This window comes from Hemitrygon akajei, chromosome 11, assembly GCF_048418815.1.
Source record: "Hemitrygon akajei chromosome 11, sHemAka1.3, whole genome shotgun sequence".
NCBI lineage: Eukaryota > Metazoa > Chordata > Chondrichthyes > Myliobatiformes > Dasyatidae > Hemitrygon > Hemitrygon akajei.
In genome coordinates this window covers 23,367,332-23,381,625 of record NC_133134.1, presented here as the reverse complement: position 1 = coordinate 23,381,625, position 14,294 = coordinate 23,367,332, and the positions used below count along the sequence as shown (strand labels likewise).

The 14,294-nt window shown below is 35.5% G+C and overlaps 1 protein-coding gene and 1 long non-coding RNA gene across 20 annotated transcripts in view; one reads left to right on the top strand and one right to left on the bottom strand.

Moving 5' to 3' along the window:
- LOC140735403 (uncharacterized) overlaps positions 1-7,526 on the bottom strand; it is a 60,370-nt gene extending 52,844 nt beyond the window's left edge. The window contains exon 1 of the long non-coding RNA XR_012100746.1: positions 7,372-7,526. This is a non-coding gene — a long non-coding RNA (uncharacterized lncRNA). The remainder of the gene's footprint in view (positions 1-7,371) is intronic.
- mapk8ip3 (mitogen-activated protein kinase 8 interacting protein 3) overlaps positions 1-14,294 on the top strand; it is a 198,221-nt gene that overhangs the window by 110,094 nt on the left and 73,833 nt on the right. For 13 of the 19 annotated variants that reach the window (XM_073060424.1, XM_073060425.1, XM_073060422.1 and 10 more), the window contains 2 exons: positions 7,410-7,586; positions 12,017-12,067. In XM_073060424.1, coding sequence (XP_072916525.1) covers positions 7,410-7,586; positions 12,017-12,067 — 228 coding nt within the window. The remainder of the gene's footprint in view (positions 1-7,409; positions 7,587-12,016; positions 12,068-14,294) is intronic. The other 6 variants (XM_073060423.1, XM_073060421.1, XM_073060420.1 and 3 more) reach the window with 1 other exon arrangement.

The following is a 14,294-nucleotide window of genomic DNA, read 5'->3' as shown; positions in this document are numbered from 1 at the left end:
GAAAAAAATGAGGTTTTGGAATGTTTGGATGGTACATTTTTAAGAGTTTAAATGTAGTCCGACTTGTCAATGACATTAGTTAAGAGCTGATGTCAATTTTCCAGATGAGGTCTTAAAATTATAAAGGGCATTGCAGGGCAAAAAGTTTGAATGTGTTAGATAATGGGATTGAAAAAGCAAAATTTAAATATTTCATTGTGAAAGATTAAGTGCTGGAGCACAAGCTATTCATGTACATAACTAAATACAAATTCGCTGATATAAAAAGTAAAGGGAAAGAATATTGGCCTTTCATTTATGGTGGTTGGAAAACATGTGGTCTCAAGATGGCGCTTATGGAGTGAAGCGGTTTTAGGCTTTGCTCCAAACCTCTTACTTTTTTTTAACCTACAAACACCCCCTAATTGATCTTTTTATACCTATTCTAAAGGGGTTTAAACATATGAAATTTTTTTCAACTGTTTGAATCATTTTCAACTCGCTGAAATGACTAATGCAAAGGAATCGAAACAGACAAAAGAACCGGTAACTTTAGAAGCAATTGCGAATCTTATGGACGACAGACTTGGAAAACTGGAGAGTAAATTAACCGCAAAGCTTTCTACGTTTGATGAAATTTTAAAGACATTTGACGTAAAACTTCAAGCATTTACACTGGAGTCACAAAAACAACAAGCAAGTATTTTAGTTCTTGAAGAAGCCGCTCGCCAGAGAGATCGTATAATTGAAACTTTGCAACAACAGCAAACTTCGACTTCTCAACAGATGGATTGTTATAAATCTAAAATCACTGATCTTGAAAACCGCTCTCGAAGACAAAATCTTTGGTTAATTGGCATTCCGGAAAAATTGGAGAATGGCGATCTCACTGTTTTTTTTCTCCAAATTTTTAATGGATGTCTTTGGCTCAGAAGTACTGGATTCCCCTCTAATAATTGACCGTGCACATCGCATTTCTCGTTTTCATTCAGATTCAAGTTTGAAACCACAACAAGTAATTCTCCGGATCCATTACCCTCATACCAAAGAGCGTTTGATTCGGGCTGCACGGAAAAAAGGGTATGATCAGCTTTCAAGATTTTAAATTCCGTATTCTGGAAGACTACAGTCCCGAAGTTTTAAGGGCAAGAATGACTTTTAAATCGGTTATGTTGGAAATTCATCAGAAAGGCTACAAGCAAGTGCTGTTATTTCCAGCACATTTGAGAGTTACTCTCGAAGACACAACTTATCGGTTGTTCAAATCTCCAGCGGATGCTCAAAGATTTCTGGAAGAATAACATTTTATCGGGTTGACTTAATGTAATAATTAGTCTGTAGATTTGGATCTTTTATAAAATGATGTTTTTTTTTTAATGTATGGCTTACATGTATTTTTTATACATGGTAAAAGTTCGTTTTTGGTTTATTCTGAGTTTGTTATTTTTTCATATTATCTGTTAGTTTTGAAAGTAATTTATTAGGGTTTTCTTTTAAGTTCGTATACACTTTTTTATATTTTTAACGTTTAAATATTAAGATTTTAAAAAAATAAAATGTTGTTTCTTCTTCCCGAAAGGCTTTAGTGCTTGGAACGTCACATCCGTTTTGATGTGTTTGAATACGTTTTAAACTTTCTTTTAAAACACTAATTCAGTATTATTCATTTATGGGTTTTATCATTTTAATTTTTTTTAAAATCCTTTTGTTTTATATATATAATACTAACTTTATATTTTAATTTTTTGTCATACCAACCCTTATAATATGGATGGTTTGTATCTTTTATTCAACTTTTTTTTGTTTGAGTTACCGTCTTGAGACATGGGGGTAATTTTAGTGTTAGATTGCTTGCTTGCCTCTTTTTGGCTTTTTTCCTGGGGTTTTGAGGGTGGAGGGAGGGGGATTTTTCTTCTTTCTTTTCTTTTTGCTTGCTTTATGCTTAGTTTTACTTCATGGGCTCATATGAAACTATAAAAATGGTTGCAGTGTCGTGACTTCCGGTTCCTCCTTGAACTTACTTCCCTCTTCCGGATTCATGAGTTCATCTTTTTTTTAACCTTATGTGTTAATTGTAATAAATATTGTCAATATGGATAGGGCTATTAATTTTGTTTCTTGGAATACTAATGGTTTAAATCATCCGATCAAACGGAAAAAAATATTCAAAGTATTCCATAGAATGAATGCTAATGTTATCTTTGTACAAGAGACTCATGTAAGGAAGGTGGATAGTCAACGCTTTTTTAGGTTTTGGAAAGGTCAACAATATCACTCGAATTCTTAAGCCAAAGTGAGAGGCGTTTCCATTTTTATAGATTCTTTAACCTCCTTTATACATCATGAGACAATTTCAGACCCACAAGGTAGATTTTTGCTTATTACTGGTCTACTTTTTAATCAAAAAGTTGTTTTAGTTAATGTTTATGCTCCAAATACTGATTGTCCTGAATTTTTTAAGTGTCTATTTACATCCTTTCCCAATTTGAATCAGTACAGACTGATAATGGGTGGGGATTTTAACTGTTGTTTAAACCCTTCGATGGATAGATCCAAGCCCACACAAGTTCTTCCGAATAAATCGGCCTCTCTTATCAACTCCTTTATGACTGATTCAGCAATTTGCGAAATTTGGCGTTTTTAACACCCCAATGACAAAGAGTTTTCATACTTTTCTCATGTTTATCATAATTATTCAAGAATTGATTACTTTTTCATTGATCACCGTTTACTTACAGATGTTATCGATTGTAAATATGACTCTATTACCATTTCTGATCATGCACCTTTGAAGTTATCTATTAAGATAATGGATTCATCTATTAATGCTAAATCTTGGAGGTTCAACTCTATTTTATTGCAGGACAGACTTTGTTAATTTTATTAAACAACAAATTGATTTGTTTTTCTCAACAAATTCTACAGCAGAGATCTCTAGTGGAATTTTATGGGACACTTTTAAAGCATTTATTCGTGGACAGATTATTTCATACTCTGCTGGAGTTAGGAAACGAACTAATTCTAAAATATTAACATTGGTTGATAAAATCAAAGCAATTGATAAGATTTATTCAGTGACCCCCAGCAAAGAACTTTATAAAGAAAGAGTGGAACTTCAAATGGAGCATAGTTTGTTATTATCCTCTTCGATTGAAAATCAGTTAATTAAATCTAGAACCCAGTTTTATGTATATAGAGATAAGCCTGGTAAATTATTGGCTAATCAATTGAAAACTGCTTCGGTTAAACAACAGATTACTAGGATTCGTTAACAAGATGGCACTCTGACGATCGACCATAAAGAGATAAATAAAGCCTTTCAAGATTTTTATAATTCCTTATATCAATCAGAATTTGCTGAGGATTCTTCTATAATAGATGAATTTTTAAGGAAATTGAATATTCCAAAATTAACAGTAGAGGATAGTGTATTCTTAGATACACCTATCACGGAAACTGAAATAAAAAAGGCTATTTTTTCAATGAATTCCGGTAAAGCTTTTGGTCCAGATGGTTATTCTGCAGAATTTTTAAAATCTTTTTCCTCTATACTTTCTCCTTGGCTTTGTAAAATTTTTAAAGATGCGTTAATTATAGGCAAATTGCCACAATCTTTTTATGAAGCTTCTATTTCTTTAATCCTTAAAAAAGATAAAGACCCTATTGAATGTGCATCCTATCGGCCTATATCCTTGCTAAATACGGATTTTAAGATTTTTAGTAAAATTTTGGCTACTAGATTAGAAAATATATTACCTCGAATCACTTCTGAAGATCAGACTGGATTTATTAAAAATCGCTATTCATCTTTTAACATTAGAAAATTAATTAATATTATTTATACTCCTTCACCCAAAATACCAGAATGTGTCATTTCTTTAGATGCTGAAAAGGCATTTGATAGAGTTGAATGGCCATATTTATTTAATACGATGCAGCATTTTAATTTTACTTCAAAATTTATATCATGAATTAAATTAATATACTATAAACCCTTGGCTTCGGTTTTTACCAATAATCAAAGATCTCCTTTTTTTCAGTTATTCCGTGGTACAAGGCAAGGTTGTTCTTTAAGTCCTTTATTATTTGACATCGCTTTGGAACTTTTGGCTATAGCCATTCGTGAATCACCTAATATTTTGGGTATTACTCGTGGGGAGGGGACGTATAAGTTATCATTATATGCTGATGATTTGTTACTATACATATCCGACCCTGAAAGATCTATTCCTGCTATTTCGTCCTTGCTTGCTCAGTTTAGTAACTTTTCTGGTTATAAATTGAATTTTAATAAGAGTGAATTATTTCCATTAAATATGCAAGTTCCAATTTATAAACATTTACCATTTAAAGTTGTTACAGATTATTTTACTTATTTAGGTATTAAAATTACTAAAAAACATAAAGATTTATTTAAAGTTAATTTTTTACCCTTAATTGACCAAATTAAGCAACTTGCTATCAGGTGGTCTCCACTATCTTTGTCATTGGTTGGTAGAATTAATGCTATTAAGATGATGGTATTACCCAAATTCTTATATTTATTTCAAGCATTACCAATTTTTATTCCTAATTCTTTTTTTGATATTATTGACTCCAAAATATCTTCTTAACTGTGGCAGAATAAAAATCCTAGACTAGGCAAAAAATATTTACAGAAGCCTAAAAAGGAGGGTGGTTTGGCTTTGCCAAACTTGAGATTTTACTATTGGGCAGTTAATATATGATATTTAATATTTTGGACACAAGAATTGACTACAGCTGCTTGCCCACAATGGGTAAATTTGGAATGTAAATCTGTACAAGACTTTTCATTGTTTTCAATCTTAGGATTTTCACTTCCTTTTTCTTTATCTAAATTGAATAAACAAATAACTAATCCTATAGTCAAATATACATTGCAAATTTGGTTTCAATTTCGTAAATTTTTTGGTTTGAATTAGTTTATTTTATCACGCCCTATAATATCTAACTATTCCTTTCGGCCCTCTCTTATGGATCAAGCTTTTCTTTTATGGAAAACAAAAGGTATAACATGTTTTCGTGATTTGTTTTTGGATGATAGCGTTATGTCCTTTGAACAGCTATCTAATAAATATAATTTACCTAAAACCCATTTTTTTAGATATTTGCAAGTTAGAAATTTTTTGTATAATGCGTTACAGTCTTTTCCGAAACTATGTCCATTGGACATTACGGAAAGAATTTTAGCTCTGAATCCTTGTCAAAAGGGTTTAGTAGCTGTTATTTATAATATGATCATGAAAATACAGCCAGAAGTATCAGAAAAAATTAGGAAGGAATGGGAAGAAGAACTTCATTGTTTTATATCCACTGAGCAGTGGGAGAAAATTTTACTATTAGTCAATTCGTCCTCTATTTGTGCTAAACATGCTTTAATACAATTTAAGGTTGTACATAGAGCTCATATGTCTAAGGATAAACTTGCTCGATTTTACTCTCATGTTAATCCAACCTGTGACAGATGTCATTCTGATGTTGCTTCATTGACCCATATGTTTTGGTCTTGCCCTTGTTTACAAAATTACTGGAAAGATATTTTCAGTATTATTTCAAGAGTTCTGAATATCAATTTCCAACCGCATCCTTTTACTGCAATTTTTGGTTTACCAATGGTGGATAATTGTCGTTTATCCTCTTCATCTCGACGAATGATTGCATTTGTTGCATTAATGGCTAGAAGATCTATTTTATTGAATTGGAAAGAAATTAATCCTCCAACTATATTTCAGTGATTTTCTCAAACTATCTCTTGTTTGAGCTTAGAAAAAATTAGAAGTGTTGTTTTTGATCCTTCAGTTAAATTTGAAGAAACTTGGAGACCATTTATTCAACATTTTCATATGAGTTAAATTGTCTTTTCCTAAACCTCACTTTGATTATCCTTAATTATTTGGATGGAGGTTCGGAGTTATTGGCACTACTGTATGTATTTAACATTATGCAATGGCCCATGTTGGTTAGTGTTTTTTTTTCTCTTTTTTTGGTGTTTTTTTTTCTTTTTGTTTCTTTTGTTCATGAATACTATGAGTTTGGGAGGCTATATATATTGATTATTATATATTTGAATGTCTACTTAAACTATTAATTATGTACTCTCAAACACTTTGTATTCATGTTTCATTTATGTTTGTTTAAAAAATTAATAAAAAGATTTAAAAAGAAAGAAAGAAAGGAAAACATGTGGAAATGTTGCTTTTGTTGTGCAGAGCCTGGAACTTTTTACTTGCAGTGCTGCAGACAGTCTTTGAACCAGAACTCAGGAAAGATCTCTGGGGTTATTAATTTTTATGTTTAAGCTGCATTGGAGCATGGCCACGCAGTAATTGAAATGCTCTCTTGCACGTAGCCTTTGTTGCTGCGCGGGTGAAATTAGATACAGCTAGAAAAAGTTGATAAGATGAAAATATTTTCTTTCTGTACTGTATTTTATTATATCCTTAATTAATAAAATCAATATTGTGATTTTTCAATTTTCATTCTAATTATTCATAGTATACATATTACAAAAATGCATTTAAAGTGCCACGCAGTTTTCAGGCCATGTAAAAAGAGCAATGATTGGTGCACGCAGCTGTAGAACGAAACCAGAGCAAACATTGGAGGTTATACAGAAGAGTTTCACCACAATTATCCTGAGGCCTAACAGGATTAATAATAAAAAAAAGTTGTGTAAACATGATTTAAATTCCTTTAGAATTAGAAGGTTCAGGCTAGTTAGGCAGTTTTAAATGTGAAAGAATTCAGTAGAATAAATGAGCAAACCCATTTACTTGGGTAGAGGAATCCACTTCAGAGCTACACAGTTTAAAAGTGTAATCAAGATTTTTTTTTACCAAGTGAAGGTTAGTGGAAATCCTTCATATATGGCTATATCAAGTTGAAATTTTCAAGATTGAAAAATGTTGGTTGAGTCCCCCTTATCTGAAACTTCTTTTTGAGCACTGTCAAGAAATCACAAATGGAAGATTCCATGAGGCACTGGGAAGGTTTCCTGATGATGTGGTGAGCAGAGACCTGTGCAGACAGTTCTGAGAAGTGAAAGATGTGCAATGAACAGAAGTTAATGAAAAATAGAAAAACACTGTATAGCGCAAAAAATAAAGATCTCAGTTGTGTATTGAAAGAGTGGATTAATTAGCGTCGGAGTGAACATGCGCTGCTTTAGGGTGTGCTGATTGTGAAATAAGCAAAGATCTATCTCGAACTGAAAATTGAAGGTAATTGTGAATACTCAGCAGGCTGGTTGCAGAAATTTAAGAAAAGGAACAACATTAAATTCTTAAAGATTTGTGGTGATAAAACATCTGATCTTTTAAAAATAAGTAAACTCAATTACACAACTATTTGTGGTAGCAAACTAGTACACACCCCAACTCTTACGCTCTCTTGGTTTTCTTGTCCTTCAGTTTCAGCCGCCTCTTCAGCTCCTCCTCAACTGCTCAGCCAGCTAAGAGACCTCCAGTCCTTCATTACGCTGCTCCCAACACCTATGGTTCCTCTGGGTTCACCAAGCGACGAAGCCACACCATCTCCCAATTATCTGCTACTGAGAGATCACGTGCCATGGATTTCCTGCCTGAAGTGTAAGTGACAACCCAAGAGGTGAAGCCTGACTCAGATGCACAACACCCACATGCAGCCTATTCCCATGGCAACAGGGCTAATACAATATTTATAATTTTCATATATTTTCATTATCTTTGTTTATTTTCATTATTCATTTGCTTTGCTAGTTATTTATTTTGCTCCTCTTTCATTTGTAATAATTTGTTACTCTCAAAGAAAGACTGTTAGCAAAAGTTTTGTTATTTATTTCACTTTCCTCAGAGAAGAATCTTGGAATTGCAATAGTTTAAAGTAGTAATCTCACCTTCAACACACCGCTTTTGCCCTCTGAGAGACTTAACATATTTCTGGAATTGCAGCATTTTACAGCAAGTCTCATAGCATGTACTTATTTGCTAAAGCGTCCATATATTTTTGGGTACTAATGTTGAATGGCATACCTGGGTCAGAGAGTATGAGGGTTAATTTAGTTAATGGCATTAGCAGCCATTCAGGATTTGCCTGATGCAGTCAATTCTCATTCTGCAATAAGTAAACATATAAATCATTTTGCAGAGAGTTAATGTGAAATGTCTTTCCAGAATTTACTCCCATGAAAGTTCCAAAAATTAGCTCTGTGATTTTACTTTAAACAAAACAGAAACAAAGCTTCCAATTTAAGGGATAGTGGAGATCAAGGAATATTCTGCAAACTGCTTTGACAATCTAATTCTTCAGATTGCACAAGGGAATATTTAGGTTTTGAATATGTTAAGATGGAAGTTAAATTGATGCTTCTTTGAGGTTATTTGGATTGCTAATATGAATGGGAAATTTAGTTAAATTCAGTTTGAATTTTTACATACCTATTTTATTTAATACATTTAACATTATTGATGGTTATCAACAACAGAATGTCTTCAGCCATGAGTCACTGTCCACTGGATACTTGATTCCTCAGTCTAATTTTATGTTACCGAAGTCATAATTCTGAGATTGAAATAGTATTTGAGAAATAATAGATTACAATTCAAAGAATATGGAAGTGGTATGCAAATGTGCAATGGATTTATATATATTTAACATTATGAATAAGATACTGAACAACACAAATCCTGATGAGTCTATTGGAAAAATACTTCCTCTTTAAGGCAAAATAGGTTGCACTAGATTTTTTGTGGAGTGAGTTAATTCACTCAGTTTTGTATTTTGCTGATAAAAATGAAATCATAAAATTTTAAAATCTTACAACATCCATAATGACCATTTGGCCTATTTTACCTGTGCTGGCTCTTCGATGGTGATGTCTAAATTGGTCCCACAGGCCAAGATGTTACTACTTTTGTAGTTGTTTTTCCCCCCAAGTACTCATCGCATTGTTTTTCTTAAATTTCCAAAGGAATCGATCTCCACCACCAATAGAGCATTGCATATCAAATCTTAACAGGATTCTGTGTAGAAAGAGAAATTCATGCATTTATATTGCTTGGTCATTTAGTTTAAATTTACCTCCATTTTGTCGGAGGAAGTTGGGTTTTTCCATAGGGTTCATTAGAACTGGTGCTAATGTTGACCTCTATCCTATCTCCTCCTTTACTCTTTATTTTTAGGAGAAAGGTCCCTGTTTCTCCAATATCCCCACATGACTAAAGTTGCTCTCTATCTTCCCTACTGCACAATGTATTTTAACTGCTGCCAAGTGGGAAATCTGGAACTAAAATGGAAGAGGGATCTCTAGGCTGCAGAGAATCTTTTAATGTCAGCTGCCAGTGGTCAAAGCTCTGGAATTTCTTACCTAAACTTTGCCTTTCCACCCTTCACTGTTGGTGGCCTTGTCTTAATCTGCCAAGACCTAGAGCTTAAGAGTTCCACTTGCCACCCCTGAACTTGTTTCTCATTTCTCCTTTTAGACGTTTCCTTAAAGGCAACCAAAGCTTGTGATCATCAGTCTTAATTCACATTGGTGTCAAATTATTTTCAGTAAAAATCAATGAAGCATAGTAGGAGATTAGCCCCATTATATTAGCATATATTGTAGATGTTAGTTGTTTCTACTGTGTTGCTGTTCGTCCTTCAGAGTTGAAGAAGATCACAACTTCTGTCAGGTGGAGGGTTTGTGACTGTGGGTCCAGAGGTGACTGGTGAGGCTAATCTGGGCCCTGAAAGCTTGCCCACATGTGGGACACATGAGGGTAGATGCTGCAGTGGAAGTGGAGGTGGCTTGAGCCTTGCGCGCAGCGCGTTTCCTCTGAGCCTCTGCGGTGTGTCTGATTTCTGCTGCATACGCTCGTTTAGTGGTCTTGCTCCACCAGGTTGGGCAGTCCAGAGCAAGCGATTCCCAGCTACTGGGTTTGATGTTGAGGTCTTTGAGGGACACTTTGAGGCAGTCTTTGAAACGTTTCTTCTGTCCTCCAACTGAGTGCTTGCCCTGGCTCAGCTCTCCATACGGCAGCTGTTTTGGTAGTCGACTGTCCGACATCCTGACGGCATGGCCAGCCCATCTGGCTTGGGCTTTCTGTAGGAGGGTGTAGACACTGTGGGTGCTAGCTCGCTCCAGGACCTCTACTGTAGTGCCATTCCTTCTGTATCCCTTCTAGTTGAAATTGCTATGATTAGAGATCTTTAGTTAAAGTGTGAAGCTCAGATGTCAATGGTACGTGGGGAATCATAGTGTCTTCCATCTTGGAGGAAAATGGAGCTGCCAGAGTGCATGCTGTTAAGCCTCTACAAGTTCAGTGTATTATTAAAACAAAAACTTGCCAATCTGTTGTAGGAGCATTTGAGAGAGGTTCAAGTAATGAACAAAGGCTGGAGGAAATGTTGAGATATTAGACATCCACCTGAGGGCTCTTGGTTTAACAACTCATTGTTAACAGGACCTCTAGCCCCGTTAGTCCTGCTCAGAACTGTGGTGTATTATGAGTGTGGATGTGTGTCCTCAAGACTTTGAGGTAAATGCACAGACATCTATCTCATTCAGAGGACAGAGTGTTTTGAAATGAGATTGCTGAACGTTTGGAAAAGAAGCATCTGTTTATGTCAAGTTTTAAAAACACACAAATGAAAATTATTAAGGCTGTGTTTTTTTTCTATGATTGGGTGCCTTTCCCCCCTGCTGTTGGAAAAAAAAAAGAAGGAATAGCTTAGGTACGTCATTGATGCTCGGACTTGCCCAGGATTTACGTTGGCCCTGAGATTGGTGAGCAGTTCACTCATTTGAAACAAGCTGTCCAAGTTTTTATCTACTTGCAGCAGCATGCTAATAAAACTAAATAGTTTGGTCGTTAAACTAGCAAGAAAGATGGATTGCCAATCATGTTGACTTTGAACCAGTTTTTGGTATTACTTTAAAATAATCATCATGTATACAGTTTTTTTTGCTGTCGATGGTGTAATTTTGAGAGCCATGGGACAATGCTGAGTGGCTTAATAAAGGATTCAAAGGTCATGCTTGAAATGTTTCAGAAAGTCCCCCTTAAACCAGTGCAGTATAGATCAATATGTAATGGGTTACTGAATTATTTCACGGCGCATTGTATGAGGTTTTGTAGGGTGCTAGTGTAGTGTATTTGATGCGCTACTGAAGTATTCCGTGGTGCGGTACATGTGATTTTGGAGGGTGTTAGTGTGGCATGCTGTAGTATGTCAAAGTTTCAGTTAGGGACATCTTATGATGTTGGGTTTCAGTTTCATTGCAGGTTGGGTACGATCAGTTGTTATGGATTAAGGAGATGAGGTTAGGAAAGGGGTCAGACTGTAGTCCAGAAATGGGGGTCTGAGTGTGGGTAATAATATGAGTTAATTTTAATTTCTTAAAAATTTATTTGCAGGAGTTTCATAACATTGAAAACCATTTTTCCTTTTCTATTGGTACTTAAGCAATCCTTGCGTACTTTAGTTGGCCAGGCACGCATAGGGAAGAATTTTAAGTGGGTAAAATTTAAATGTGACATGAAGTGTGTTTTGATGTCACTGTGCTTTCTGGGCATCCTTTCAGAAAAGCAGATACACTTTCAGATGTTCTGGTAGAAATTTTTGGCTATATAATGAATATCCAATTTAGATTAAAATTCTATTGAGCAGTACACACAAACTTCGGGCCTTGCAATAGGTATTGTAACACTGCTGATTAAAGATCATCTACTTATCATTTTCAAATTAATAAGTACCCTATAAATTCTTTATAAATAAACTTTTTTTACTTATTTTATTATTTACATTTGAAAGAGAATGCCTCATTTTCTTATGACTCATTCATAATGTTGCAGATGGATATATGGACAATATGTAAATTTACATTAAAGGGCAATTGCTGACCGTTTTATGGCCAAACAGATAAGATTTCTTTATTAACTGATTTCCACCTTTTAAAGTGTATGCTTTTGCAGACAGTCTTTCTTTGGAAAAGTGTATGTTTTGTTTTCCATTATGTATTTTTTGTTAATTTGAAATTTATGTTTTTTTGTAGACAGGAAGTGCCTAAGGAGGAGAAGAAACCAGACACAGATAATGAACAAGTGTACGGCCTGTCAGCTCCTTGGGGCTTTTGTACCAGGGTTAGGGGTTAAAGTTAAAGCCAGACTTAATGTCTTGGGTATTAAGAGCTCAAGGGGGCAGGCAACTTTTGAGTGTTTTGAATTTAAAACTGGGCTGACTGACATTACAAATGATGAGGATCAGGGATCTTCCACAGGTACAATAATATTACAAAGGCTTTCATTCATTCCAACCTCATGGCTTTTGAGGAAAAGGTTCTTCAGCACAAAACTTACACATTGTTTTTGTGAAGTCTTCATCTCAAGCTGCCTTATTGTTTTGACTTTCAGTAAACTTTCTGGAGTTTGTTTACCAGTAAAGATATCCTCTGTGTCTAAGGATTGTCCAAGGTTTACAAAGAAAATTTCAAATGCCTAAATGGAAACTGGCATTTTTACCACTTCAAAAGTGAAATTTAGATGTATTGGCAATAGATCCAGTTGATTTTCCAACTTGTGACTTTCTCCGTTGCACTGCTTCATTTTTGATCAGTGAACTGTCACTATTACTAACTTGTGTAAGAGAACAAATAAACTCTTCTTGGGATTCCAGCCGGATACAGGTATCAATTTTAACCAATGTTTCGACGGCAAACTCTGCCATCTTCATCAGGGATGATGTCTCTGCAGGTCTAGTCTGGTTGTATATATACCCTCGTCATCCAGTCCTCCTGATTGGTTAGTCTTCATCCAATCAGGTTTCCACTGTCCCACATTGTTTATAATCAAATTCCAATTTTTAGAGTGAGACATCCATCTCTGTTAAATTCTTTTCCTCTAGTTTTATTTCAATGACTTCCTTAACCAGGTAGTCCCAAAACCATTAGTGCGGCATAGTAGTTTTGTGCCATCGAAGTCAATCCTATGGTCATTTGTGAATGCAGTGTTCTGCTACCTCCAATTTCTGTGGGTGACTCAAACAGATACACTTCCTGTGCTCCTTGATGCAGGTTTCCACTGTGCGCCCCATCTGCGCGCCCCATCTGCGCACCCCATCAATAATTGATACCTGTACTCAGCGGGAAGCCCAAGAAGAGTTTATTCATCATCTACGCAGGGAAAGCACTAGATGCTTTTTGTATACGAGAAGATTTGGATCTCAATTGCATTGGATTTTGGGTCTTGCTTTTTTTTTTAAAAAACCCCTTCCTATCCCCCTCCCCAATTATAGCTCTTGGTGATAAAGACACTAGAAATCCATTGATTGTAGACAGATACTTAAATGATAAAATCCAACTACACCAGCTCCTGCTGCTGATCCTATTACAAAAGAAACAAACGTTGGAAAACCAAACTATAAATGGAAAGTAGTTGAAATGTGTGGTGGTTCAGACAGCATCTGAGGGAGAGAAACATTGAACCTATCAGATTGTTGAAAGAGGAGGGGTGATGAGAAGAAAGAGGTTGTTTGTGGAATGGTGGAACCAAGAGTGACAAGATGACTCGTGGTATTGATGCTGCCTCGGAGAAGGTGGTAAACTTTTATTAGTAGAAGCTGATCTGCAGGGAGGAGTTGAATGAGTGTGGATAGAAGGGAGAGAGAGAGAGGGGATAAAAACCATGCTGGAACTGTGAGCAGAAAATAGTTGCTTGAAATTACATGGAATACTGAAAATTGGCTGGTGGTCAGGCAGCATCTGTATAGAAAGAAATGGAGAGTTAATGTATAAGGCTGATTAGTTCATAAGACTTAGAATTAGGCCAGTGAGCCCATCGAGTCTGCTCTGCCATTCCATCGTGGCTGATGTATTATTCCTCTCAACCCTAATTTCCTGCCAACTCCCTGTAAACTTTGACACCCCAACTAACCAAGAACCTATCACCATCCGCTTTAAATGTACTCAATGACCTGGCCCCAACAGCCAACCATGACAATGAATTCCATAGATTCAGCATCCTCTGGATAAAGAAATACCTTCTCATCTCTGTTCTAAATGGACATCCCTCTATTCTGAGGCTGTACCCTCTGGTCCTAGACTCACCCACTATGGGAAACATTCTCTCCACATCTATTCTGTCTTGGACTTCCAATATTCAATAGCCCTCAATGAGATCTTCCCCCCACCCCCATTCTTCTAAACTCCAGTGAGTACTGGCCCAGAGCCATTAAAAGCTTATTACATTAACCCTTTCTTTCCTGGAATCATTGTCATGAACCTCCTCCGAACCCTCTCCAATGTCAATACATCCCTTCTTAAATAAAAAGCCCAA